Source organism: Cyrtonyx montezumae, unplaced genomic scaffold (assembly GCF_038088225.1).
Source record: "Cyrtonyx montezumae isolate F1298 unplaced genomic scaffold, pur_monq_1.0 scaffold_72, whole genome shotgun sequence".
In the NCBI taxonomy this organism is placed as follows: domain Eukaryota; kingdom Metazoa; phylum Chordata; class Aves; order Galliformes; family Odontophoridae; genus Cyrtonyx; species Cyrtonyx montezumae.
This window is the reverse complement of record NW_027072081.1, coordinates 1-23,895: the sequence shown is the minus strand read 5'-3', so window position 1 is coordinate 23,895 and position 23,895 is coordinate 1. Positions and strand designations below refer to the sequence as shown.

Sequence of the window (23,895 nt, the reverse complement as noted above, 5' to 3'; positions counted from 1 at the left end):
CCCTTCGTCAGGCTAGGCCTGACCCCCCGGTTGTCCCGCACATGCCACGTGATCTCCCTCAAGACAGTCTGCTCCATAGCCTTCCCTGGCACCGAGGTCAGGCTAGCAGTCCCGTAGTTCCCCGCATCCTCCTTAAAAACCCTTCTTGTAGATGGGAGTCACATTGGCAAGCCTCCAGTCTTCTGGGACCTCACCAGTCAACAAGGAGCGCTGATAGATGATGGAAAGCGGCTCGGCTATCACCTCCGCCAGTTCCCTCAGCACTCTCGGGTGAATCTCATCCGGCCCCATGGACTTGTGGCAGTCCGGTTGGAGTAGTAGGTCTCTGACTGTGTCCTCCTCAATCGTGGGGGGGGGTTTGTCTGCTCCGCAGCCGAGACTACCAGGTCAGAGAGTGGAGTCCCCCGAGGGGGTCCTTCAGGGCGGGCTGCTGAGCCAGCAGGGGTGGAGCTGGCACTACCCACTCCTATCTCTTGAGCTTGACCTTGACCCTTGGCTGTGAGGCGAAAAGCAGCCCTCGGGTGAGAAAAGGGTGTTACTGTCCGCTGACAACAGGGAGGGAAGTCCGAGCGTGAGCACAGCCCACGCTGCACATACATTACTGCAGCAGCAGGTGTGGGAGGTGGGTCTTGTGGCAGGACACCTGAGTGCTTTTGTCTTTGCTCAGGAGACCAGCTCTCCTGCTGACAGAGCCTGAGACCACAGGTTCAAACACGGTCTCTACCGGACAGCGGGCTTCCCCCAAGAAGGCTGTGGCGACCCAGACACAGAGGGCCTGCGCAGAGATGTGGCGCTTCAGGTCTCTGGCTGCAGGGAGTGCCTGAGTGCCGTGGATATCAGGGTCAGAGTCGATTGCTCTCGGGTGGGGAAGCACGACAGGACTCAATAAACGAGTGATCAGGCTTCAGTTTATTACCCGGACAGCCTTATTCTTATAGTGTTTAAGACAGGGGCGTATATAAAATATCACACAACCATTGGCAGAGAGCCTTGAGAAAAACAACTTTAAAACAACTCCCAACAATTAACAGCAGTGAGAAACACATTCTGGAGGAGGCGACTTTTGATCTCATCCTAATCCTAAGAAACCAGGCAGGAATGCGTCGGCAGCGGATGTGAAAGGCAGCGCTAGCAGGGCGTCCCCTGTTTCAAAGTGCACTTTTCCTCTCCCACTCGCCGCAGACCATCTCCTGCTTGTACTTTTGTCAAGGTTCAAACAGTGTAGTTTCCTTTGAGCACCGTATCAGCGTGGCCAGTGCATAACACAGAGCCCAAAGGGAACACCTGCTAGCTAAACAGAATAGACTATCAAGGACAGCTTACTCTAAAAAATACCTATAGTTACAATTATCAGCAGTCCTGTGAGGCCCTCTTTGCTGAAGGCAGGCTGAACAACATAATCACAGAAGTTTCCCACAGACATCTTGGCAACTTGGGCTGCTCAGCTGAAGCAGTTCATGTCTACCTTGAGTTGTTTGTCGCTTGGTCCAGGGACATCATGACCTCCTATCGACATCTAATACTTTTCCATGAGTATATAGTCTGTGCTGCAGTGCAAACTATGCTCGTACATATCACCGTGACCTCCCTGCTCCTGCAGCCATTTCCCAACACCCGAGCCTGCTGCTGCCGGGGGAGGATGGGAAGGATGCCACCTGCGTGCGGTGCGGTGCGAGCAGGCGGACGAGCTGCTCAGCCTGGTGGTGGAGCTCAGGGAGGAGGTCGAGAGACTGAGGACCATCAGAGAGCGCGAGCGGGAGATCGACTGTTGGAGTGACTCTCTGCGAGAAAGACACAGAGATTGCACCCCCTAAACCGTAGTGGACCCTCTCCCTTGCCGTAGTCGAGCAGAGAGAGCCAACTTGAGAGGCAAGGAGGAACGGCAGCAGGTCCCAGCTCGGCAAGGCGGGCAACCCCCATCCCAACCTATCTCAGTTCCCCAGGTGCCTCTATGTAATAATATAGGATGTGCTGTGTGTTTGAGGCCTTGCCATCTTCCCCCAGCTTCCAAATCGAGGGTTGGCCAGGACTGCTGAGGGATAACTGAGGGAAAGCGGCTTGGCGATCACTTCGGCCAGCTCCCTCAGGACCCTCAGGCAGATCCCATGTGGCCCCACGGCCTTGTGACAGTCTCAGAGGAGTAGCAGGTCGCTAACCGCTTCCTCCTGAACTGTGCGGCGTTTATTCTGCTCCCCGGCCCCGTCTTGCCGCTCAGGGGGCTGCGTACCCTGAGGACAGCTGGTCTGACTGTCAAAGACAGAAGTAAAGGCAGCACTGTGAACTTCGGCCTATTCCTCCTCCTCCTCCTCGGTGGCGATGTTCCCCACCGCATCGAATAAGGAAAGGGGATTCTCCTTGGCCCTCCCCTTGCTGTTAGTATCTTTGTAAAATCGTTGTTTTAATCGTCTCAAACAGTGGCGGCCACATGAAGATCTTGATGGGCTTTTGCCTTTCTAATTTTCTCTCTGCATATCCTAGCAACGTCCTCGTACTGTTCCCGAGTTGCCTGTCCCTTCTTCCAAAGATGGCAAACTCCTGGCCAGCCCCGCCAATAGGCGGTCGCTTGACTGGAGGGATCGGCAGCAAAAAACAGAAAGCGCCCAGCGCGTTTGCGGAGGAGCCGATAAGGGCGATCCGAAATACTTGGGGGGCCTTTTCTGCGGGCCTCGTTTCCCCGCCGCAGATTTCGGGGCGCAGCACTAGAGGGCCCAGATTCCGTTCGCGGAGACGCCCGCCCCTGCCCGCCCGCCCGCTCCCCTCAGGTCGCCCCCTGCGCGCCCGGAGGCGCGCGCGAATTCCCCGAGCCCCGAAAAGCACCGGGACGACGGGAGCGGAGCCGCCAACAGGGCGGGGACAAGCGTAAAGGGGAGGCGAAGGCACGGCAGGGCGCGGCAGAGCAGGCGAGACAGCCAACCGGGGCGCGGGAACGGTCGGCGGCGGCGCTCCGTCGGCCAATGAGCGCCGCCGAGGGCCGCGCCGAGTGGGGGAGGTTCGGGGCGGAGGGAGTGTTGTAGCGAGCGGGCGCTGTCATGGCCGGCAGGATGGTTAGGTTGCTGGCCGCCTGGCGCGGTGGCGCCGCTCTCTTCGGAAAAGTCGCCCGCCAGGAGTTCTCCGCCAACGTTATCCGTGACGAGGAGCCGTTGCGGACGAGGAGGTAGCCGCGGCTTTGCTCTGCGTTGTGCGATTCTTCCCCTTCCCTTCCTCCCTTCCCACCCCTCCCCCAGCCTAGCTCACTCAGGCCCTCCGGAACGAGGGCCCGTTGCGGCGCCGGCGAGTGCGGCGGGGCGAGCGACGGGGCGGGCCGGGGCGGAGCGGGACGAGTGGACGGACGGAAGTGCCTTTCTGGCTGGTGACGCTCGCTTACTGCAGCGCTTCTGCTAGAACCCCGCGCTCCTTCGGTGCCACGGGGCTGCCGCGGCGCATACTGGCTTGCCTGTGCCGTCTGGCTCGCCTGCCTTCCCAGCGCCACCGTGTGGTGTGTCCGCGTGTATCGAGGCGGGCCCAGAGCCACATCCAGCCTTGCCTTGCCTTGCCTTGCCTTGAATGCCTCCAGGGATGGGGCATCCACAACGTCTCTGGGCAACCTGTTCCAGTGCATCGTCACCCTCTGTGTGAAAAGCTTCCTCCTGATATCTCACCTAAATCTCCCCTGTCTTAGTTTAAAACCGTTCCCCCTTGTCCTATCACAGTCAGCCCGTGTAAGCCATCGTTCCCCCTCCCGTTTATACGCTCCCTTCAAGTACTGGAAGGCCACAATGAGGTCTCCCCGGAGCCTTCTCTTCCCCAAGCTAAACAAGCCCAGTTCCCTCCACCTTTCCTCGCAGCAGAGGTGCTCCAGCCCTCCGATCATTTTAGTGGCCCTCCTCCGGACCCGTTCCAACCCCAGGCTCTTTGAAAATGCCTCGGTCCAAAGTAGGATAGGAAGGTGATATTTGTCCGTAACTGAGGGATGGTGAGCAACTGTTTGCCGCTTGAGTATTTATGCAGGGTCTAAATAAGAGAGTGGCATAAGCACAAATGGAGGTGCTTTTGGTTTGGTTTAAAATCGCTCTGTGCTCGTAGCAGCAGGAGCCTGTGAAAAGGTGTTTTGTGTATACAAGGGAGAGGGATTGGCTAATTCAAAGATCGCTGAGGAAAACTCACCATCTTGTCTTGCGTTTGGGGTACCCGATAATCTGCTTCTGTACGAGTGAGGTGGGGCGTAGCGATCTGCTTAAGCTGTTGCCTTTCTCCGAAGCCAATCCCGTTGTAACCATGTACTCTTCCTCCACTGCCTTGCTTTCCACCAAGCTCCTACGCTTTTTCCTAGCCGCTCTCGAGAAGGCCGTTGTCAGGTCATCCAAAGCGGAAGACTCTGGTGGACCGGTAAGTACCGTGGAGGCTTTCCGTACACTAAACGGTACCTGTAAGCGGTAGGTAATTTAGTAGGCTCTGTCCTGTCGTCCTTTTTCCTCCTGATGCTGCAAAGAGGCACAGTAGGCTACTTGGGGTTTCCCGGCACCGTAATCTTTTGCCTCTAGCTTGTTAACGGAGCTGAGCGTTTTGATTGAGGGTAGCGGTAGAAAGCGATGGCTCGTTTCTGGGTACGTACTTGTAGTGCAAAATGCAGTGCTGTTCTGAAGTACGGCCCGATGCCTGTTTGCACGGTTTCTGGACGGCGGTGCATGCTGTAATACGGAGAAGAGGGCTTGGGGTTTTGAGCAGGTCGGAGGTGAGGAAAGGGAAAGCTGGCTGAGGGGTGCTGGTTGTTTCACTGTCAGCTATAGAAGTCAAGGTGGATGGCTTTTGCGCGGGCACACAAAGCGTACATCGAGTTTTTCTGTTCTGCCAGAAAGACTTAACGTCGCCCGAAGATGTAATGGGGGGGCTGGAACCCTGAGACAAATCTGGCTTCTGTGCCTGATTTGTAGTCTTCCGCTACTGTCTAGCTCAGAGTGGGGAGTGGGGGGCGTGGGAAGTGGGTGATAAAAAAAAAAAAAAACAAAGAGAAAAAAGAAAAAGAAAAGAGATGGTAAGTCCCATAGCTGCCCCTCCCCCCTTTATGCGTAATCGGACTTTGCAGCTTGGCTTGGAACGTGTCCGTTGCAGACAGGCGGTAATTTGAAGAGCAGCGTTAGAACTGCAAAGAACTAGCTAACCGCATTCTGTGGACGGTTCTCTGCTCACCTTCCTTTGCGTCCTGCCCTCTCTGCTCTTCTTTGCGTTGCGGCATGCTACTTTCCGTAACGCTATTTCCTTCTCCAGCTTCTTGGGCGTTTGATGATTGCTGACGACAAGTGTGCTGCTAACTTGGGCCTGACCAATGGATTCCGGATGGCTGTGAGATACTCACCCTCAGGCCCTTCAGACTACCGCGCGCGTCTCTGTATTCTGGGCGACCGTCAGTTGGGCCATCCTCCCGGCTAAGATGTTTGCACCGCCGGAGTTGCTGCGAGCGTACGTTTGGCCACCGAATAGATTTCACAGGTTGCCCATCAGTCTAGCCACCGTTGATGTATAATTGTTTTTGGTGGGTGTCTATGGAGGGTAATAGAAAGCTCTGAGCAGCATTTGCACAATAAAGATGGAGCATGGGGATATCATCTCTGTCTCGAGGTCCTTACTGATGGACATGGTTCTGCAAGTTAAAACGAGGGGGTCTCCGTCTCCCAAAGATAATCATAGCATCATAGACTCACCAAGGTTGGTGTCCGTCTCCCAAAGATAATCATAGCATCATAGAATCACCAAGACCCACAGGATCACCCAGCCCAACCATCCACCCATCACCAATAGTTGTCACTAAACCATGTCCCTGAAAGCAACGTCCAAGCATTCCTTGAACACCTCCGGGGTCGGTGACTCCACCACCTCCCTGGGCAGCCTATTCCAGTGCCTGACCACTCTTTCAGAGAAGCAGTATTTCCTAACGTCCAGCCTGAACCTCCCCTGGCGCAGCTTGAAGCCATTCCCTCAAGTCCTATCCCTGGTTACACGAGAGAAGCGTCCGACGCCCAGCTCACTACAACCTCCCTTCATGTAGTTAGAGAGTGCAATCAAGGTCTCCCCTGAGCCTCCTCTTCTCCAGACTGAACAATCCCAGCTCCTTCAGCCGCTCCTCGTAAGGCCTGTGCTCCAGACCCCTCGCTATCTTTGTTGCCCTTCTCTGAACACGCTCCAGGGCCTCAATGTCGTTCTTGCAGTGAGGGGCCCAAAAGTGGACACAGTACTCGAGGTGCGGCCTCACCGGTGCTGAGTACAGGGGGGACAATGACTTCCCTGTTCCTGCTGGCAAGACTGTTTCTGATGCAAGCCAGGATGCCATTGGCCTTCTTGGCCACCTGGGCGCGCTGCTGGCTCGCGTTCAGCCGAGCGTCAATCAATACCCCCGGGTCCGTTTCCTCGACACGGTCTTCCAGCCGCTCTGCCCCAAGCCTGTAGCGTTGCCTGGGGTTGCTGTGGCCAAAGTGCAGGACTCAGCATTTGGTCTTGTTGAACCTCATCCCGTTGGCTTCAGCCCAGCTATCCGGCCTGTCCAGATCCCTTTGTAGGGCCTCGCTACCCCCAGGCAGATCGACACTTCCAGCCAACTTGGTGTCATCTGCAAACTTACTGAGGGTGCACTCAATGCCCTCGTCCGGGTCATCAGTAAAGATATGGAAGAGGACAGGTCCCAGCACCGACCCCTGGGGACCACCGCTTGTGACCGGTTGCCAGCCGGATTTAAGTCCATTCGCCACCACTCTCTGGGCCCAGCCACCCAGCCAGTTCCTTACCCAGCCAAGATTGTACCCGTCCAAGCCACGGGCTGCCAGCTTCTGCAGGAGAATACCGTGGGAGACAGTGTCAAAGGCTTTGCTGAAGTCTAGGTAGACTACATCAACAGCCTTTCCCTCATCCGCCAGACGGGTCACTAGATGATAGAAGGAGATCGGGTTGGTCAAGCAGGACCCGCCCTTCGTCAGGCTAGGCCTGACCCCCCGGTTGTCCCGCACATGCCACGTGATCTCCCTCAAGACAGTCTGCTCCATAGCCTTCCCTGGCACCGAGGTCAGGCTAGCAGTCCCGTAGTTCCCCGCATCCTCCTTAAAAACCCTTCTTGTAGATGGGAGTCACATTGGCAAGCCTCCAGTCTTCTGGGACCTCACCAGTCAACAAGGAGCGCTGATAGATGATGGAAAGCGGCTCGGCTATCACCTCCGCCAGTTCCCTCAGCACTCTCGGGTGAATCTCATCCGGCCCCATGGACTTGTGGCAGTCCGGTTGGAGTAGTAGGTCTCTGACTGTGTCCTCCTCAATCGTGGGGGGGGGTTTGTCTGCTCCGCAGCCGAGACTACCAGGTCAGAGAGTGGAGTCCCCCGAGGGGGTCCTTCAGGGCGGGCTGCTGAGCCAGCAGGGGTGGAGCTGGCACTACCCACTCCTATCTCTTGAGCTTGACCTTGACCCTTGGCTGTGAGGCGAAAAGCAGCCCTCGGGTGAGAAAAGGGTGTTACTGTCCGCTGACAACAGGGAGGGAAGTCCGAGCGTGAGCACAGCCCACGCTGCCCATACATTACTGCAGCAGCAGGTGTGGGAGGTGGGTCTTGTGGCAGGACACCTGAGTGCTTTTGTCTTTGCTCAGGAGACCAGCTCTCCTGCTGACAGAGCCTGAGACCACAGGTTCAAACACGGTCTCTACCGGACAGCGGGCTTCCCCCAAGAAGGCTGTGGCGACCCAGACACAGAGGGCCTGCGCAGAGATGTGGCGCTTCAGGTCTCTGGCTGCAGGGAGTGCCTGAGTGCCGTGGATATCAGGGTCAGAGTCGATTGCTCTCGGGTGGGGAAGCACGACAGGACTCAATAAACGAGTGATCAGGCTTCAGTTTATTACCCGGACAGCCTTATTCTTATAGTGTTTAAGACAGGGGCGTATATAAAATATCACACAACCATTGGCAGAGAGCCTTGAGAAAAACAACTTTAAAACAACTCCCAACAATTAACAGCAGTGAGAAACACATTCTGGAGGAGGCGACTTTTGATCTCATCCTAATCCTAAGAAACCAGGCAGGAATGCGTCGGCAGCGGATGTGAAAGGCAGCGCTAGCAGGGCGTCCCCTGTTTCAAAGTGCACTTTTCCTCTCCCACTCGCCGCAGACCATCTCCTGCTTGTACTTTTGTCAAGGTTCAAACAGTGTAGTTTCCTTTGAGCACCGTATCAGCGTGGCCAGTGCATAACACAGAGCCCAAAGGGAACACCTGCTAGCTAAACAGAATAGACTATCAAGGACAGCTTACTCTAAAAAATACCTATAGTTACAATTATCAGCAGTCCTGTGAGGCCCTCTTTGCTGAAGGCAGGCTGAACAACATAATCACAGAAGTTTCCCATAGACATCTTGGCAACTTGGGCTGCTCAGCTGAAGCAGTTCATGTCTACCTTGAGTTGTTTGTCGCTTGGTCCAGGGACATCATGACCTCCTATCGACATCTAATACTTTTCCATGAGTATATAGTCTGTGCTGCAGTGCAAACTATGCTCGTACATATCACCGTGACCTCCCTGCTCCTGCAGCCATTTCCCAACACCCGAGCCTGCTGCTGCCGGGGGAGGATGGGAAGGATGCCACCTGCATGCGGTGCGGTGCGAGCAGGCGGACGAGCTGCTCAGCCTGGTGGTGGAGCTCAGGGAGGAGGTCGAGAGACTGAGGACCATCAGAGAGCGCGAGCGGGAGATCGACTGTTGGAGTGACTCTCTGCGAGAAAGACACAGAGATTGCACCCCCTAAACCGTAGTGGACCCTCTCCCTTGCCGTAGTCGAGCAGAGAGAGCCAACTTGAGAGGCAAGGAGGAACGGCAGCAGGTCCCAGCTCGGCAAGGCGGGCAACCCCCATCCCAACCTATCTCAGTTCCCCAGGTGCCTCTATGTAATAATATAGGATGTGCTGTGTGTTTGAGGCCTTGCCATCTTCCCCCAGCTTCCAAATCGAGGGTTGGCCAGGACTGCTGAGGGATAACTGAGGGAAAGCGGCTTGGCGATCACTTCGGCCAGCTCCCTCAGGACCCTCAGGCAGATCCCATGTGGCCCCACGGCCTTGTGACAGTCTCAGAGGAGTAGCAGGTCGCTAACCGCTTCCTCCTGAACTGTGCGGCGTTTATTCTGCTCCCCGGCCCCGTCTTGCCGCTCAGGGGGCTGCGTACCCTGAGGACAGCTGGTCTGACTGTCAAAGACAGAAGTAAAGGCAGCACTGTGAACTTCGGCCTATTCCTCCTCCTCCTCCTCGGTGGCGATGTTCCCCACCGCATCGAATAAGGAAAGGGGATTCTCCTTGGCCCTCCCCTTGCTGTTAGTATCTTTGTAAAATCGTTGTTTTAATCGACTCAAACAGTGGCGGCCACATGAAGATCTTGCTGGGCTTTTGCCTTTCCAATTTTCTCTCTGCATATCCTAGCAACGTCCTCGTACTGTTCCCGAGTTGCCTGTCCCTTCTTCCAAAGATGGCAAACTCCTGGCCAGCCCCGCCAATAGGCGGTCGCTTGACTGGAGGGATCGGCAGCAAAAAACAGAAAGCGCCCAGCGCGTTTGCGGAGGAGCCGATAAGGGCGATCCGAAATACTTGGGGGGCCTTTTCTGCGGGCCTCGTTTCCCCGCCGCAGATTTCGGGGCGCAGCACTAGAGGGCCCAGATTCCGTTCGCGGAGACGCCCGCCCCTGCCCGCCCGCCCGCTCCCCTCAGGTCGCCCCCTGCGCGCCCGGAGGCGCGCGCGAATTCCCCGAGCCCCGAAAAGCACCGGGACGACGGGAGCGGAGCCGCCAACAGGGCGGGGACAAGCGTAAAGGGGAGGCGAAGGCACGGCAGGGCGCGGCAGAGCAGGCGAGACAGCCAACCGGGGCGCGGGAACGGTCGGCGGCGGCGCTCCGTCGGCCAATGAGCGCCGCCGAGGGCCGCGCCGAGTGGGGGAGGTTCGGGGCGGAGGGAGTGTTGTAGCGAGCGGGCGCCGTCATGGCCGGCAGGATGGTTAGGTCGCCGGCCGCCTGGCGCGGTGGCGCCGCTCTCTTCGGAAAAGTCGCCCGCCAGGAGTTCTCCGCCAACGTTATCCGTGACGAGGAGCCGTTGCGGACGAGGAGGTAGCCGCGGCTTTGCTCTGCGTTGTGCGATTCTTCCCCTTCCCTTCCTCCCTTCCCACCCCTCCCCCAGCCTAGCTCGCTCAGGCCCTCCGGAACGAGGGCCCGTTACGGCGCCGGCGAGTGCGGCGGGGCGAGCGACGGGGCGGGCCGGGGCGGAGCGGGACGAGTGGACGGACGGAAGTGCCTTTCTGGCTGGTGACGCTCGCTTACTGCAGCGCTTCTGCTAGAACCCCACGCTCCTTCGGTGCCACGGGGCTGCCGCGGCGCATACTGGCTTGCCTGTGCCGTCTGGCTCGCCTGCCTTCCCAGCGCCACCGTGTGGTGTGTCCGCGTGTATCGAGGCGGGCCCAGAGCCACATCCAGCCTTGCCTTGCCTTGCCTTGCCTTGAATGCCTCCAGGGATGGGGCATCCACAACGTCTCTGGGCAACCTGTTCCAGTGCATCGTCACCCTCTGTGTGAAAAGCTTCCTCCTGATATCTCACCTAAATCTCCCCTGTCTTAGTTTAAAACCGTTCCCCCTTGTCCTATCACAGTCAGCCCGTGTAAGCCATCGTTCCCCCTCCCGTTTATACGTTCCCTTCAAGTACTGGAAGGCCACAATGAGGTCTCCCCGGAGCCTTCTCTTCCCCAAGCTAAACAAGCCCAGTTCCCTCCACCTTTCCTCGCAGCAGAGGTGCTCCAGCCCTCCGATCATTTTAGTGGCCCTCCTCTGGACCCGTTCCAACCCCAGGCTCTTTGAAAATGCCTCGGTCCAAAGTAGGATAGGAAGGTGATATTTGTCCGTAACTGAGGGATGGTGAGCAACTGTTTGCCGCTTGAGTATTTATGCAGGGTCTAAATAAGAGAGTGGCATAAGCACAAATGGAGGTGCTTTTGGTTTGGTTTAAAATCGCTCTGTGCTCGTAGCAGCAGGAGCCTGTGAAAAGGTGTTTTGTGTATACAAGGGAGAGGGATTGGCTAATTCAAAGATCGCTGAGGAAAACTCACCATCTTGTCTTGCGTTTGGGGTACCCGATAATCTGCTTCTGTACGAGTGAGGTGGGGCGTAGCGATCTGCTTAAGCTGTTGCCTTTCTCCGAAGCCAATCCCGTTGTAACCATGTACTCTTCCTCCACTGCCTTGCTTTCCACCAAGCTCCTACGCTTTTTCCTAGCCGCTCTCGAGAAGGCCGTTGTCAGGTCATCCAAAGCGGAAGACTCTGGTGGACCGGTAAGTACCGTGGAGGCTTTCCGTACACTAAACGGTACCTGTAAGCGGTAGGTAATTTAGTAGGCTCTGTCCTGTCGTCCTTTTTCCTCCTGATGCTGCAAAGAGGCACAGTAGGCTACTTGGGGTTTCCCGGCACCGTAATCTTTTGCCTCTAGCTTGTTAACGGAGCTGAGCGTTTTGATTGAGGGTAGCGGTAGAAAGCGATGGCTCGTTTCTGGGTACGTACTTGTAGTGCAAAATGCAGTGCTGTTCTGAAGTACGGCCCGATGCCTGTTTGCACGGTTTCTGGACGGCGGTGCATGCTGTAATACGGAGAAGAGGGCTTGGGGTTTTGAGCAGGTCGGAGGTGAGGAAAGGGAAAGCTGGCTGAGGGGTGCTGGTTGTTTCACTGTCAGCTATAGAAGTCAAGGTGGATGGCTTTTGCGCGGGCACACAAAGCGTACATCGAGTTTTTCTGTTCTGCCAGAAAGACTTAACGTCGCCCGAAGATGTAATGGGGGGGCTGGAACCCTGAGACAAATCTGGCTTCTGTGCCTGATTTGTAGTCTTCCGCTACTGTCTAGCTCAGAGTGGGGAGTGGGGGGCGTGGGAAGTGGGTGATAAAAAAAAAAAAAAACAAAGAGAAAAAAGAAAAAGAAAAGAGATGGTAAGTCCCATAGCTGCCCCTCCCCCCTTTATGCGTAATCGGACTTTGCAGCTTGGCTTGGAACGTGTCCGTTGCAGACAGGCGGTAATTTGAAGAGCAGCGTTAGAACTGCAAAGAACTAGCTAACCGCATTCTGTGGACGGTTCTCTGCTCACCTTCCTTTGCGTCCTGCCCTCTCTGCTCTTCTTTGCGTTGCGGCATGCTACTTTCCGTAACGCTATTTCCTTCTCCAGCTTCTTGGGCGTTTGATGATTGCTGACGACAAGTGTGCTGCTAACTTGGGCCTGACCAATGGATTCCGGATGGCTGTGAGATACTCACCCTCAGGCCCTTCAGACTACCGCGCGCGTCTCTGTATTCTGGGCGACCGTCAGTTGGGCCATCCTCCCAGCTAAGATGTTTGCACCGCCGGAGTTGCTGCGAGCGTACGTTTGGCCACCGAATAGATTTCACAGGTTGCCCGTCAGTCTAGCCACCGTTGATGTATAATTGTTTTTGGTGGGTGTCTATGGAGGGTAATAGAAAGCTCTGAGCAGCATTTGCACAATAAAGATGGAGCATGGGGATATCATCTCTGTCTCGAGGTCCTTACTGATGGACATGGTTCTGCAAGTTAAAACGAGGGGGTCTCCGTCTCCCAAAGATAATCATAGCATCATAGACTCACCAAGGTTGGTGTCCGTCTCCCAAAGATAATCATAGCATCATAGAATCACCAAGACCCACAGGATCACCCAGCCCAACCATCCACCCATCACCAATAGTTGTCACTAAACCATGTCCCTGAAAGCAACGTCCAAGCATTCCTTGAACACCTCCGGGGTCGGTGACTCCACCACCTCCCTGGGCAGCCTATTCCAGTGCCTGACCACTCTTTCAGAGAAGCAGTATTTCCTAACGTCCAGCCTGAACCTCCCCTGGCGCAGCTTGAAGCCATTCCCTCAAGTCCTATCCCTGGTTACACGAGAGAAGCGTCCGACGCCCAGCTCACTACAACCTCCCTTCATGTAGTTAGAGAGTGCAATCAAGGTCTCCCCTGAGCCTCCTCTTCTCCAGACTGAACAGTCCCAGCTCCTTCAGCCGCTCCTCGTAAGGCCTGTGCTCCAGACCCCTCGCTATCTTTGTTGCCCTTCTCTGAACACGCTCCAGGGCCTCAATGTCGTTCTTGCAGTGAGGGGCCCAAAAGTGGACACAGTACTCGAGGTGCGGCCTGGCCTCACCGGTGCTGAGTACAGGGGGGACAATGACTTCCCTGTTCCTGCTGGCAAGACTGTTTCTGATGCAAGCCAGGATGCCATTGGCCTTCTTGGCCACCTGGGCGCGCTGCTGGCTCGCGTTCAGCCGAGCGTCAATCAATACCCCCGGGTCCGTTTCCTCGACACGGTCTTCCAGCCGCTCTGCCCCAAGCCTGTAGCGTTGCCTGGGGTTGCTGTGGCCAAAGTGCAGGACTCAGCATTTGGTCTTGTTGAACCTCATCCCGTTGGCTTCAGCCCAGCTATCCGGCCTGTCCAGATCCCTTTGTAGGGCCTCGCTACCCCCAGGCAGATCGACACTTCCAGCCAACTTGGTGTCATCTGCAAACTTACTGAGGGTGCACTCAATGCCCTCGTCCGGGTCATCAGTAAAGATATGGAAGAGGACAGGTCCCAGCACCGACCCCTGGGGACCACCGCTTGTGACCGGTTGCCAGCCGGATTTAAGTCCATTCGCCACCACTCTCTGGGCCCAGCCACCCAGCCAGTTCCTTACCCAGCCAAGATTGTACCCGTCCAAGCCACGGGCTGCCAGCTTCTGCAGGAGAATACCGTGGGAGACAGTGTCAAAGGCTTTGCTGAAGTCTAGGTAGACTACATCAACAGCCTTTCCCTCATCCGCCAGACGGGTCACTAGATGATAGAAGGAGATCGGGTTGGTCAAGCAGGACCCGCCCTTCGTCAGGCTAGGCCTGACCCCCCGGTTGTCCCGCACATGCCACGTGATCTCCCTCAAGACAGTCTGCTCCATAGCCTTCCCTGGCACCGAGGTCAGGCTAGCAGTCCCGTAGTTCCCCGCATCCTCCTTAAAAACCCTTCTTGTAGATGGGAGTCACATTGGCAAGCCTCCAGTCTTCTGGGACCTCACCAGTCAACAAGGAGCGCTGATAGATGATGGAAAGCGGCTCGGCTATCACCTCCGCCAGTTCCCTCAGCACTCTCGGGTGAATCTCATCCGGCCCCATGGACTTGTGGCAGTCCGGTTGGAGTAGTAGGTCTCTGACTGTGTCCTCCTCAATCGTGGGGGGGGGTTTGTCTGCTCCGCAGCCGAGACTACCAGGTCAGAGAGTGGAGTCCCCCGAGGGGGTCCTTCAGGGCGGGCTGCTGAGCCAGCAGGGGTGGAGCTGGCACTACCCACTCCTATCTCTTGAGCTTGACCTTGACCCTTGGCTGTGAGGCGAAAAGCAGCCCTCGGGTGAGAAAAGGGTGTTACTGTCCGCTGACAACAGGGAGGGAAGTCCGAGCGTGAGCACAGCCCACGCTGCCCATACATTACTGCAGCAGCAGGTGTGGGAGGTGGGTCTTGTGGCAGGACACCTGAGTGCTTTTGTCTTTGCTCAGGAGACCAGCTCTCCTGCTGACAGAGCCTGAGACCACAGGTTCAAACACGGTCTCTACCGGACAGCGGGCTTCCCCCAAGAAGGCTGTGGCGACCCAGACACAGAGGGCCTGCGCAGAGATGTGGCGCTTCAGGTCTCTGGCTGCAGGGAGTGCCTGAGTGCCGTGGATATCAGGGTCAGAGTCGATTGCTCTCGGGTGGGGAAGCACGACAGGACTCAATAAACGAGTGATCAGGCTTCAGTTTATTACCCGGACAGCCTTATTCTTATAGTGTTTAAGACAGGGGCGTATATAAAATATCACACAACCATTGGCAGAGAGCCTTGAGAAAAACAACTTTAAAACAACTCCCAACAATTAACAGCAGTGAGAAACACATTCTGGAGGAGGCGACTTTTGATCTCATCCTAATCCTAAGAAACCAGGCAGGAATGCGTCGGCAGCGGATGTGAAAGGCAGCGCTAGCAGGGCGTCCCCTGTTTCAAAGTGCACTTTTCCTCTCCCACTCGCCGCAGACCATCTCCTGCTTGTACTTTTGTCAAGGTTCAAACAGTGTAGTTTCCTTTGAGCACCGTATCAGCGTGGCCAGTGCATAACACAGAGCCCAAAGGGAACACCTGCTAGCTAAACAGAATAGACTATCAAGGACAGCTTACTCTAAAAAATACCTATAGTTACAATTATCAGCAGTCCTGTGAGGCCCTCTTTGCTGAAGGCAGGCTGAACAACATAATCACAGAAGTTTCCCATAGACATCTTGGCAACTTGGGCTGCTCAGCTGAAGCAGTTCATGTCTACCTTGAGTTGTTTGTCGCTTGGTCCAGGGACATCATGACCTCCTATCGACATCTAATACTTTTCCATGAGTATATAGTCTGTGCTGCAGTGCAAACTATGCTCGTACATATCACCGTGACCTCCCTGCTCCTGCAGCCATTTCCCAACACCCGAGCCTGCTGCTGCCGGGGGAGGATGGGAAGGATGCCACCTGCATGCGGTGCGGTGCGAGCAGGCGGACGAGCTGCTCAGCCTGGTGGTGGAGCTCAGGGAGGAGGTCGAGAGACTGAGGACCATCAGAGAGCGCGAGCGGGAGATCGACTGTTGGAGTGACTCTCTGCGAGAAAGACACAGAGATTGCACCCCCTAAACCGTAGTGGACCCTCTCCCTTGCCGTAGTCGAGCAGAGAGAGCCAACTTGAGAGGCAAGGAGGAACGGCAGCAGGTCCCAGCTCGGCAAGGCGGGCAACCCCCATCCCAACCTATCTCAGTTCCCCAGGTGCCTCTATGTAATAATATAGGATGTGCTGTGTGTTTGAGGCCTTGCCATCTTCCCCCAGCTTCCAAATCGAGGGTTGGCCAGGACTGCTGAGGGATAACTGAGGGAAAGCGGCTTGGCGATCACTTCGGCCAGCTCCCTCAGGACCCTCAGGCAGATCCCATGTGGCCCCACGGCCTTGTGACAGTCTCAGAGGAGTAGCAGGTCGCTAACCGCTTCCTCCTGAACTGTGCGGCGTTTATTCTGCTCCCCGGCCCCGTCTTGCCGCTCAGGGGGCTGCGTACCCTGAGGACAGCTGGTCTGACTGTCAAAGACAGAAGTAAAGGCAGCACTGTGAACTTCGGCCTATTCCTCCTCCTCCTCCTCGGTGGCGATGTTCCCCACCGCATCGAATAAGGAAAGGGGATTCTCCTTGGCCCTCCCCTTGCTGTTAGTATCTTTGTAAAATCGTTGTTTTAATCGACTCAAACAGTGGCGGCCACATGAAGATCTTGCTGGGCTTTTGCCTTTCCAATTTTCTCTCTGCATATCCTAGCAACGTCCTCGTACTGTTCCCGAGTTGCCTGTCCCTTCTTCCAAAGATGGCAAACTCCTGGCCAGCCCCGCCAATAGGCGGTCGCTTGACTGGAGGGATCGGCAGCAAAAAACAGAAAGCGCCCAGCGCGTTTGCGGAGGAGCCGATAAGGGCGATCCGAAATACTTGGGGGGCCTTTTCTGCGGGCCTCGTTTCCCCGCCGCAGATTTCGGGGCGCAGCACTAGAGGGCCCAGATTCCGTTCGCGGAGACGCCCGCCCCTGCCCGCCCGCCCGCTCCCCTCAGGTCGCCCCCTGCGCGCCCGGAGGCGCGCGCGAATTCCCCGAGCCCCGAAAAGCACCGGGACGACGGGAGCGGAGCCGCCAACAGGGCGGGGACAAGCGTAAAGGGGAGGCGAAGGCACGGCAGGGCGCGGCAGAGCAGGCGAGACAGCCAACCGGGGCGCGGGAACGGTCGGCGGCGGCGCTCCGTCGGCCAATGAGCGCCGCCGAGGGCCGCGCCGAGTGGGGGAGGTTCGGGGCGGAGGGAGTGTTGTAGCGAGCGGGCGCCGTCATGGCCGGCAGGATGGTTAGGTCGCCGGCCGCCTGGCGCGGTGGCGCCGCTCTCTTCGGAAAAGTCGCCCGCCAGGAGTTCTCCGCCAACGTTATCCGTGACGAGGAGCCGTTGCGGACGAGGAGGTAGCCGCGGCTTTGCTCTGCGTTGTGCGATTCTTCCCCTTCCCTTCCTCCCTTCCCACCCCTCCCCCAGCCTAGCTCGCTCAGGCCCTCCGGAACGAGGGCCCGTTACGGCGCCGGCGAGTGCGGCGGGGCGAGCGACGGGGCGGGCCGGGGCGGAGCGGGACGAGTGGACGGACGGAAGTGCCTTTCTGGCTGGTGACGCTCGCTTACTGCAGCGCTTCTGCTAGAACCCCACGCTCCTTCGGTGCCACGGGGCTGCCGCGGCGCATACTGGCTTGCCTGTGCCGTCTGGCTCGCCTGCCTTCCCAGCGCCACCGTGTGGTGTGTCCGCGTGTATCGAGGCGGGCCCAGAGCCACATCCAGCCTTGCCTTGCCTTGCCTTGCCTTGAATGCCTCCAGGGATGGGGCATCCACAACGTCTCTGGGCAACCTGTTCCAGTGCATCGTCACCCTCTGTGTGAAAAGCTTCCTCCTGATATCTCACCTAAATCTCCCCTGTCTTAGTTTAAAACCGTTCCCCCTTGTCCTATCACAGTCAGCCCGTGTAAGCCATCGTTCCCCCTCCCGTTTATACGTTCCCTTCAAGTACTGGAAGGCCACAATGAGGTCTCCCCGGAGCCTTCTCTTCCCCAAGCTAAACAAGCCCAGTTCCCTCCACCTTTCCTCGCAGCAGAGGTGCTCCAGCCCTCCGATCATTTTAGTGGCCCTCCTCCGGACCCGTTCCAACCCCAGGCTCTTTGAAAATGCCTCGGTCCAAAGTAGGATAGGAAGGTGATATTTGTCCGTAACTGAGGGATGGTGAGCAACTGTTTGCCGCTTGAGTATTTATGCAGGGTCTAAATAAGAGAGTGGCATAAGCACAAATGGAGGTGCTTTTGGTTTGGTTTAAAATCGCTCTGTGCTCGTAGCAGCAGGAGCCTGTGAAAAGGTGTTTTGTGTATACAAGGGAGAGGGATTGGCTAATTCAAAGATCGCTGAGGAAAACTCACCATCTTGTCTTGCGTTTGGGGTACCCGATAATCTGCTTCTGTACGAGTGAGGTGGGGCGTAGCGATCTGCTTAAGCTGTTGCCTTTCTCCGAAGCCAATCCCGTTGTAACCATGTACTCTTCCTCCACTGCCTTGCTTTCCACCAAGCTCCTACGCTTTTTCCTAGCCGCTCTCGAGAAGGCCGTTGTCAGGTCATCCAAAGCGGAAGACTCTGGTGGACCGGTAAGTACCGTGGAGGCTTTCCGTACACTAAACGGTACCTGTAAGCGGTAGGTAATTTAGTAGGCTCTGTCCTGTCGTCCTTTTTCCTCCTGATGCTGCAAAGAGGCACAGTAGGCTACTTGGGGTTTCCCGGCACCGTAATCTTTTGCCTCTAGCTTGTTAACGGAGCTGAGCGTTTTGATTGAGGGTAGCGGTAGAAAGCGATGGCTCGTTTCTGGGTACGTACTTGTAGTGCAAAATGCAGTGCTGTTCTGAAGTACGGCCCGATGCCTGTTTGCACGGTTTCTGGACGGCGGTGCATGCTGTAATACGGAGAAGAGGGCTTGGGGTTTTGAGCAGGTCGGAGGTGAGGAAAGGGAAAGCTGGCTGAGGGGTGCTGGTTGTTTCACTGTCAGCTATAGAAGTCAAGGTGGATGGCTTTTGCGCGGGCACACAAAGCGTACATCGAGTTTTTCTGTTCTGCCAGAAAGACTTAACGTCGCCCGAAGATGTAATGGGGGGGCTGGAACCCTGAGACAAATCTGGCTTCTGTGCCTGATTTGTAGTCTTCCGCTACTGTCTAGCTCAGAGTGGGGAGTGGGGGGCGTGGGAAGTGGGTGATAAAAAAAAAAAAAAACAAAGAGAAAAAAGAAAAAGAAAAGAGATGGTAAGTCCCATAGCTGCCCCTCCCCCCTTTATGCGTAATCGGACTTTGCAGCTTGGCTTGGAACGTGTCCGTTGCAGACAGGCGGTAATTTGAAGAGCAGCGTTAGAACTGCAAAGAACTAGCTAACCGCATTCTGTGGACGGTTCTCTGCTCACCTTCCTTTGCGTCCTGCCCTCTCTGCTCTTCTTTGCGTTGCGGCATGCTACTTTCCGTAACGCTATTTCCTTCTCCAGCTTCTTGGGCGTTTGATGATTGCTGACGACAAGTGTGCTGCTAACTTGGGCCTGACCAATGGATTCCGGATGGCTGTGAGATACTCACCCTCAGGCCCTTCAGACTACCGCGCGCGTCTCTGTATTCTGGGCGACCGTCAGTTGGGCCATCCTCCCGGCTAAGATGTTTGCACCGCCGGAGTTGCTGCGAGCGTACGTTTGGCCACCGAATAGATTTCACAGGTTGCCCATCAGTCTAGCCACCGTTGATGTATAATTGTTTTTGGTGGGTGTCTATGGAGGGTAATAGAAAGCTCTGAGCAGCATTTGCACAATAAAGATGGAGCATGGGGATATCATCTCTGTCTCGAGGTCCTTACTGATGGACATGGTTCTGCAAGTTAAAACGAGGGGGTCTCCGTCTCCCAAAGATAATCATAGCATCATAGACTCACCAAGGTTGGTGTCCGTCTCCCAAAGATAATCATAGCATCATAGAATCACCAAGACCCACAGGATCACCCAGCCCAACCATCCACCCATCACCAATAGTTGTCACTAAACCATGTCCCTGAAAGCAACGTCCAAGCATTCCTTGAACACCTCCGGGGTCGGTGACTCCACCACCTCCCTGGGCAGCCTATTCCAGTGCCTGACCACTCTTTCAGAGAAGCAGTATTTCCTAACGTCCAGCCTGAACCTCCCCTGGCGCAGCTTGAAGCCATTCCCTCAAGTCCTATCCCTGGTTACACGAGAGAAGCGTCCGACGCCCAGCTCACTACAACCTCCCTTCATGTAGTTAGAGAGTGCAATCAAGGTCTCCCCTGAGCCTCCTCTTCTCCAGACTGAACAATCCCAGCTCCTTCAGCCGCTCCTCGTAAGGCCTGTGCTCCAGACCCCTCGCTATCTTTGTTGCCCTTCTCTGAACACGCTCCAGGGCCTCAATGTCGTTCTTGCAGTGAGGGGCCCAAAAGTGGACACAGTACTCGAGGTGCGGCCTCACCGGTGCTGAGTACAGGGGGGACAATGACTTCCCTGTTCCTGCTGGCAAGACTGTTTCTGATGCAAGCCAGGATGCCATTGGCCTTCTTGGCCACCTGGGCGCGCTGCTGGCTCGCGTTCAGCCGAGCGTCAATCAATACCCCCGGGTCCGTTTCCTCGACACGGTCTTCCAGCCGCTCTGCCCCAAGCCTGTAGCGTTGCCTGGGGTTGCTGTGGCCAAAGTGCAGGACTCAGCATTTGGTCTTGTTGAACCTCATCCCGTTGGCTTCAGCCCAGCTATCCGGCCTGTCCAGATCCCTTTGTAGGGCCTCGCTACCCCCAGGCAGATCGACACTTCCAGCCAACTTGGTGTCATCTGCAAACTTACTGAGGGTGCACTCAATGCCCTCGTCCGGGTCATCAGTAAAGATATGGAAGAGGACAGGTCCCAGCACCGACCCCTGGGGACCACCGCTTGTGACCGGTTGCCAGCCGGATTTAAGTCCATTCGCCACCACTCTCTGGGCCCAGCCACCCAGCCAGTTCCTTACCCAGCCAAGATTGTACCCGTCCAAGCCACGGGCTGCCAGCTTCTGCAGGAGAATACCGTGGGAGACAGTGTCAAAGGCTTTGCTGAAGTCTAGGTAGACTACATCAACAGCCTTTCCCTCATCCGCCAGACGGGTCACTAGATGATAGAAGGAGATCGGGTTGGTCAAGCAGGACCCGCCCTTCGTCAGGCTAGGCCTGACCCCCCGGTTGTCCCGCACATGCCACGTGATCTCCCTCAAGACAGTCTGCTCCATAGCCTTCCCTGGCACCGAGGTCAGGCTAGCAGTCCCGTAGTTCCCCGCATCCTCCTTAAAAACCCTTCTTGTAGATGGGAGTCACATTGGCAAGCCTCCAGTCTTCTGGGACCTCACCAGTCAACAAGGAGCGCTGATAGATGATGGAAAGCGGCTCGGCTATCACCTCCGCCAGTTCCCTCAGCACTCTCGGGTGAATCTCATCCGGCCCCATGGACTTGTGGCAGTCCGGTTGGAGTAGTAGGTCTCTGACTGTGTCCTCCTCAATCGTGGGGGGGGGTTTGTCTGCTCCGCAGCCGAGACTACCAGGTCAGAGAGTGGAGTCCCCCGAGGGGGTCCTTCAGGGCGGGCTGCTGAGCCAGCAGGGGTGGAGCTGGCACTACCCACTCCTATCTCTTGAGCTTGACCTTGACCCTTGGCTGTGAGGCGAAAAGCAGCCCTCGGGTGAGAAAAGGGTGTTACTGTCCGCTGACAACAGGGAGGGAAGTCCGAGCGTGAGCACAGCCCACGCTGCCCATACATTACTGCAGCAGCAGGTGTGGGAGGTGGGTCTTGTGGCAGGACACCTGAGTGCTTTTGTCTTTGCTCAGGAGACCAGCTCTCCTGCTGACAGAGCCTGAGACCACAGGTTCAAACACGGTCTCTACCGGACAGCGGGCTTCCCCCAAGAAGGCTGTGGCGACCCAGACACAGAGGGCCTGCGCAGAGATGTGGCGCTTCAGGTCTCTGGCTGCAGGGAGTGCCTGAGTGCCGTGGATATCAGGGTCAGAGTCGATTGCTCTCGGGTGGGGAAGCACGACAGGACTCAATAAACGAGTGATCAGGCTTCAGTTTCTTACCCGGACAGCCTTATTCTTATAGTGTTTAAGACAGGGGCGTATATAAAATATCACACAACCATTGGCAGAGAGCCTTGAGAAAAACAACTTTAAAACAACTCCCAACAATTAACAGCAGTGAGAAACACATTCTGGAGGAGGCGACTTTTGATCTCATCCTAATCCTAAGAAACCAGGCAGGAATGCGTCGGCAGCGGATGTGAAAGGCAGCGCTAGCAGGGCGTCCCCTGTTTCAAAGTGCACTTTTCCTCTCCCACTCGCCGCAGACCATCTCCTGCTTGTACTTTTGTCAAGGTTCAAACAGTGTAGTTTCCTTTGAGCACCGTATCAGCGTGGCCAGTGCATAACACAGAGCCCAAAGGGAACACCTGCTAGCTAAACAGAATAGACTATCAAGGACAGCTTACTCTAAAAAATACCTATAGTTACAATTATCAGCAGTCCTGTGAGGCCCTCTTTGCTGAAGGCAGGCTGAACAACATAATCACAGAAGTTTCCCATAGACATCTTGGCAACTTGGGCTGCTCAGCTGAAGCAGTTCATGTCTACCTTGAGTTGTTTGTCGCTTGGTCCAGGGACATCATGACCTCCTATCGACATCTAATACTTTTCCATGAGTATATAGTCTGTGCTGCAGTGCAAACTATGCTCGTACATATCACCGTGACCTCCCTGCTCCTGCAGCCATTTCCCAACACCCGAGCCTGCTGCTGCCGGGGGAGGATGGGAAGGATGCCACCTGCATGCGGTGCGGTGCGAGCAGGCGGACGAGCTGCTCAGCTGGTGGTGGAGCTCAGGGAGGAGGTCGAGAGACTGAGGACCATCAGAGAGCGCGAGCGGGAGATCGACTGTTGGAGTGACTCTCTGCGAGAAAGACACAGAGATTGCACCCCCTAAACCGTAGTGGACCCTCTCCCTTGCCGTAGTCGAGCAGAGAGAGCCAACTTGAGAGGCAAGGAGGAACGGCAGCAGGTCCCAGCTCGGCAAGGCGGGCAACCCCCATCCCAACCTATCTCAGTTCCCCAGGTGCCTCTATGTAATAATATAGGATGTGCTGTGTGTTTGAGGCCTTGCCATCTTCCCCCAGCTTCCAAATCGAGGGTTGGCCAGGACTGCTGAGGGATAACTGAGGGAAAGCGGCTTGGCGATCACTTCGGCCAGCTCCCTCAGGACCCTCAGGCAGATCCCATGTGGCCCCACGGCCTTGTGACAGTCTCAGAGGAGTAGCAGGTCGCTAACCGCTTCCTCCTGAACTGTGCGGCGTTTATTCTGCTCCCCGGCCCCGTCTTGCCGCTCAGGGGGCTGCGTACCCTGAGGACAGCTGGTCTGACTGTCAAAGACAGAAGTAAAGGCAGCACTGTGAACTTCGGCCTATTCCTCCTCCTCCTCCTCGGTGGCGATGTTCCCCACCGCATCGAATAAGGAAAGGGGATTCTCCTTGGCCCTCCCCTTGCTGTTAGTATCTTTGTAAAATCGTTGTTTTAATCGACTCAAACAGTGGCGGCCACATGAAGATCTTGCTGGGCTTTTGCCTTTCCAATTTTCTCTCTGCATATCCTAGCAACGTCCTCGTACTGTTCCCGAGTTGCCTGTCCCTTCTTCCAAAGATGGCAAACTCCTGGCCAGCCCCGCCAATAGGCGGTCGCTTGACTGGAGGGATCGGCAGCAAAAAACAGAAAGCGCCCAGCGCGTTTGCGGAGGAGCCGATAAGGGCGATCCGAAATACTTGGGGGGCCTTTTCTGCGGGCCTCGTTTCCCCGCCGCAGATTTCGGGGCGCAGCACTAGAGGGCCCAGATTCCGTTCGCGGAGACGCCCGCCCCTGCCCGCCCGCCCGCTCCCCTCAGGTCGCCCCCTGCGCGCCCGGAGGCGCGCGCGAATTCCCCGAGCCCCGAAAAGCACCGGGACGACGGGAGCGGAGCCGCCAACAGGGCGGGGACAAGCGTAAAGGGGAGGCGAAGGCACGGCAGGGCGCGGCAGAGCAGGCGAGACAGCCAACCGGGGCGCGGGAACGGTCGGCGGCGGCGCTCCGTCGGCCAATGAGCGCCGCCGAGGGCCGCGCCGAGTGGGGGAGGTTCGGGGCGGAGGGAGTGTTGTAGCGAGCGGGCGCCGTCATGGCCGGCAGGATGGTTAGGTCGCCGGCCGCCTGGCGCGGTGGCGCCGCTCTCTTCGGAAAA

At 56.5% G+C, this 23,895-nt stretch overlaps 2 protein-coding genes across 2 annotated transcripts; both read left to right on the top strand.

The window, feature by feature from the left end:
- The first annotated feature begins 9,953 nt into the window (after nt 1-9,953).
- On the top strand, nt 9,954-12,339 carry LOC136058203 (histidine triad nucleotide-binding protein 1-like). The gene is made up of 3 exons (XM_065751494.1): nt 9,954-10,087; nt 11,193-11,298; nt 12,178-12,339. Exons 1-3 carry the CDS (start codon nt 9,963-9,965, stop codon nt 12,337-12,339), a joined length of 393 nt encoding a protein of 130 aa, XP_065607566.1. The 5' UTR covers nt 9,954-9,962.
- A 5,287-nt stretch (nt 12,340-17,626) lies between these two features.
- Nucleotides 17,627-19,277, top strand: LOC136058202 (histidine triad nucleotide-binding protein 1-like). The gene is made up of 3 exons (XM_065751493.1): nt 17,627-17,783; nt 18,109-18,236; nt 19,116-19,277. The coding sequence occupies exons 1-3, from the start codon at nt 17,627-17,629 to the stop codon at nt 19,275-19,277; spliced, it is 447 nt and encodes a 148-aa protein (XP_065607565.1).
- The last annotated feature ends 4,618 nt before the right edge of the window (nt 19,278-23,895 follow it).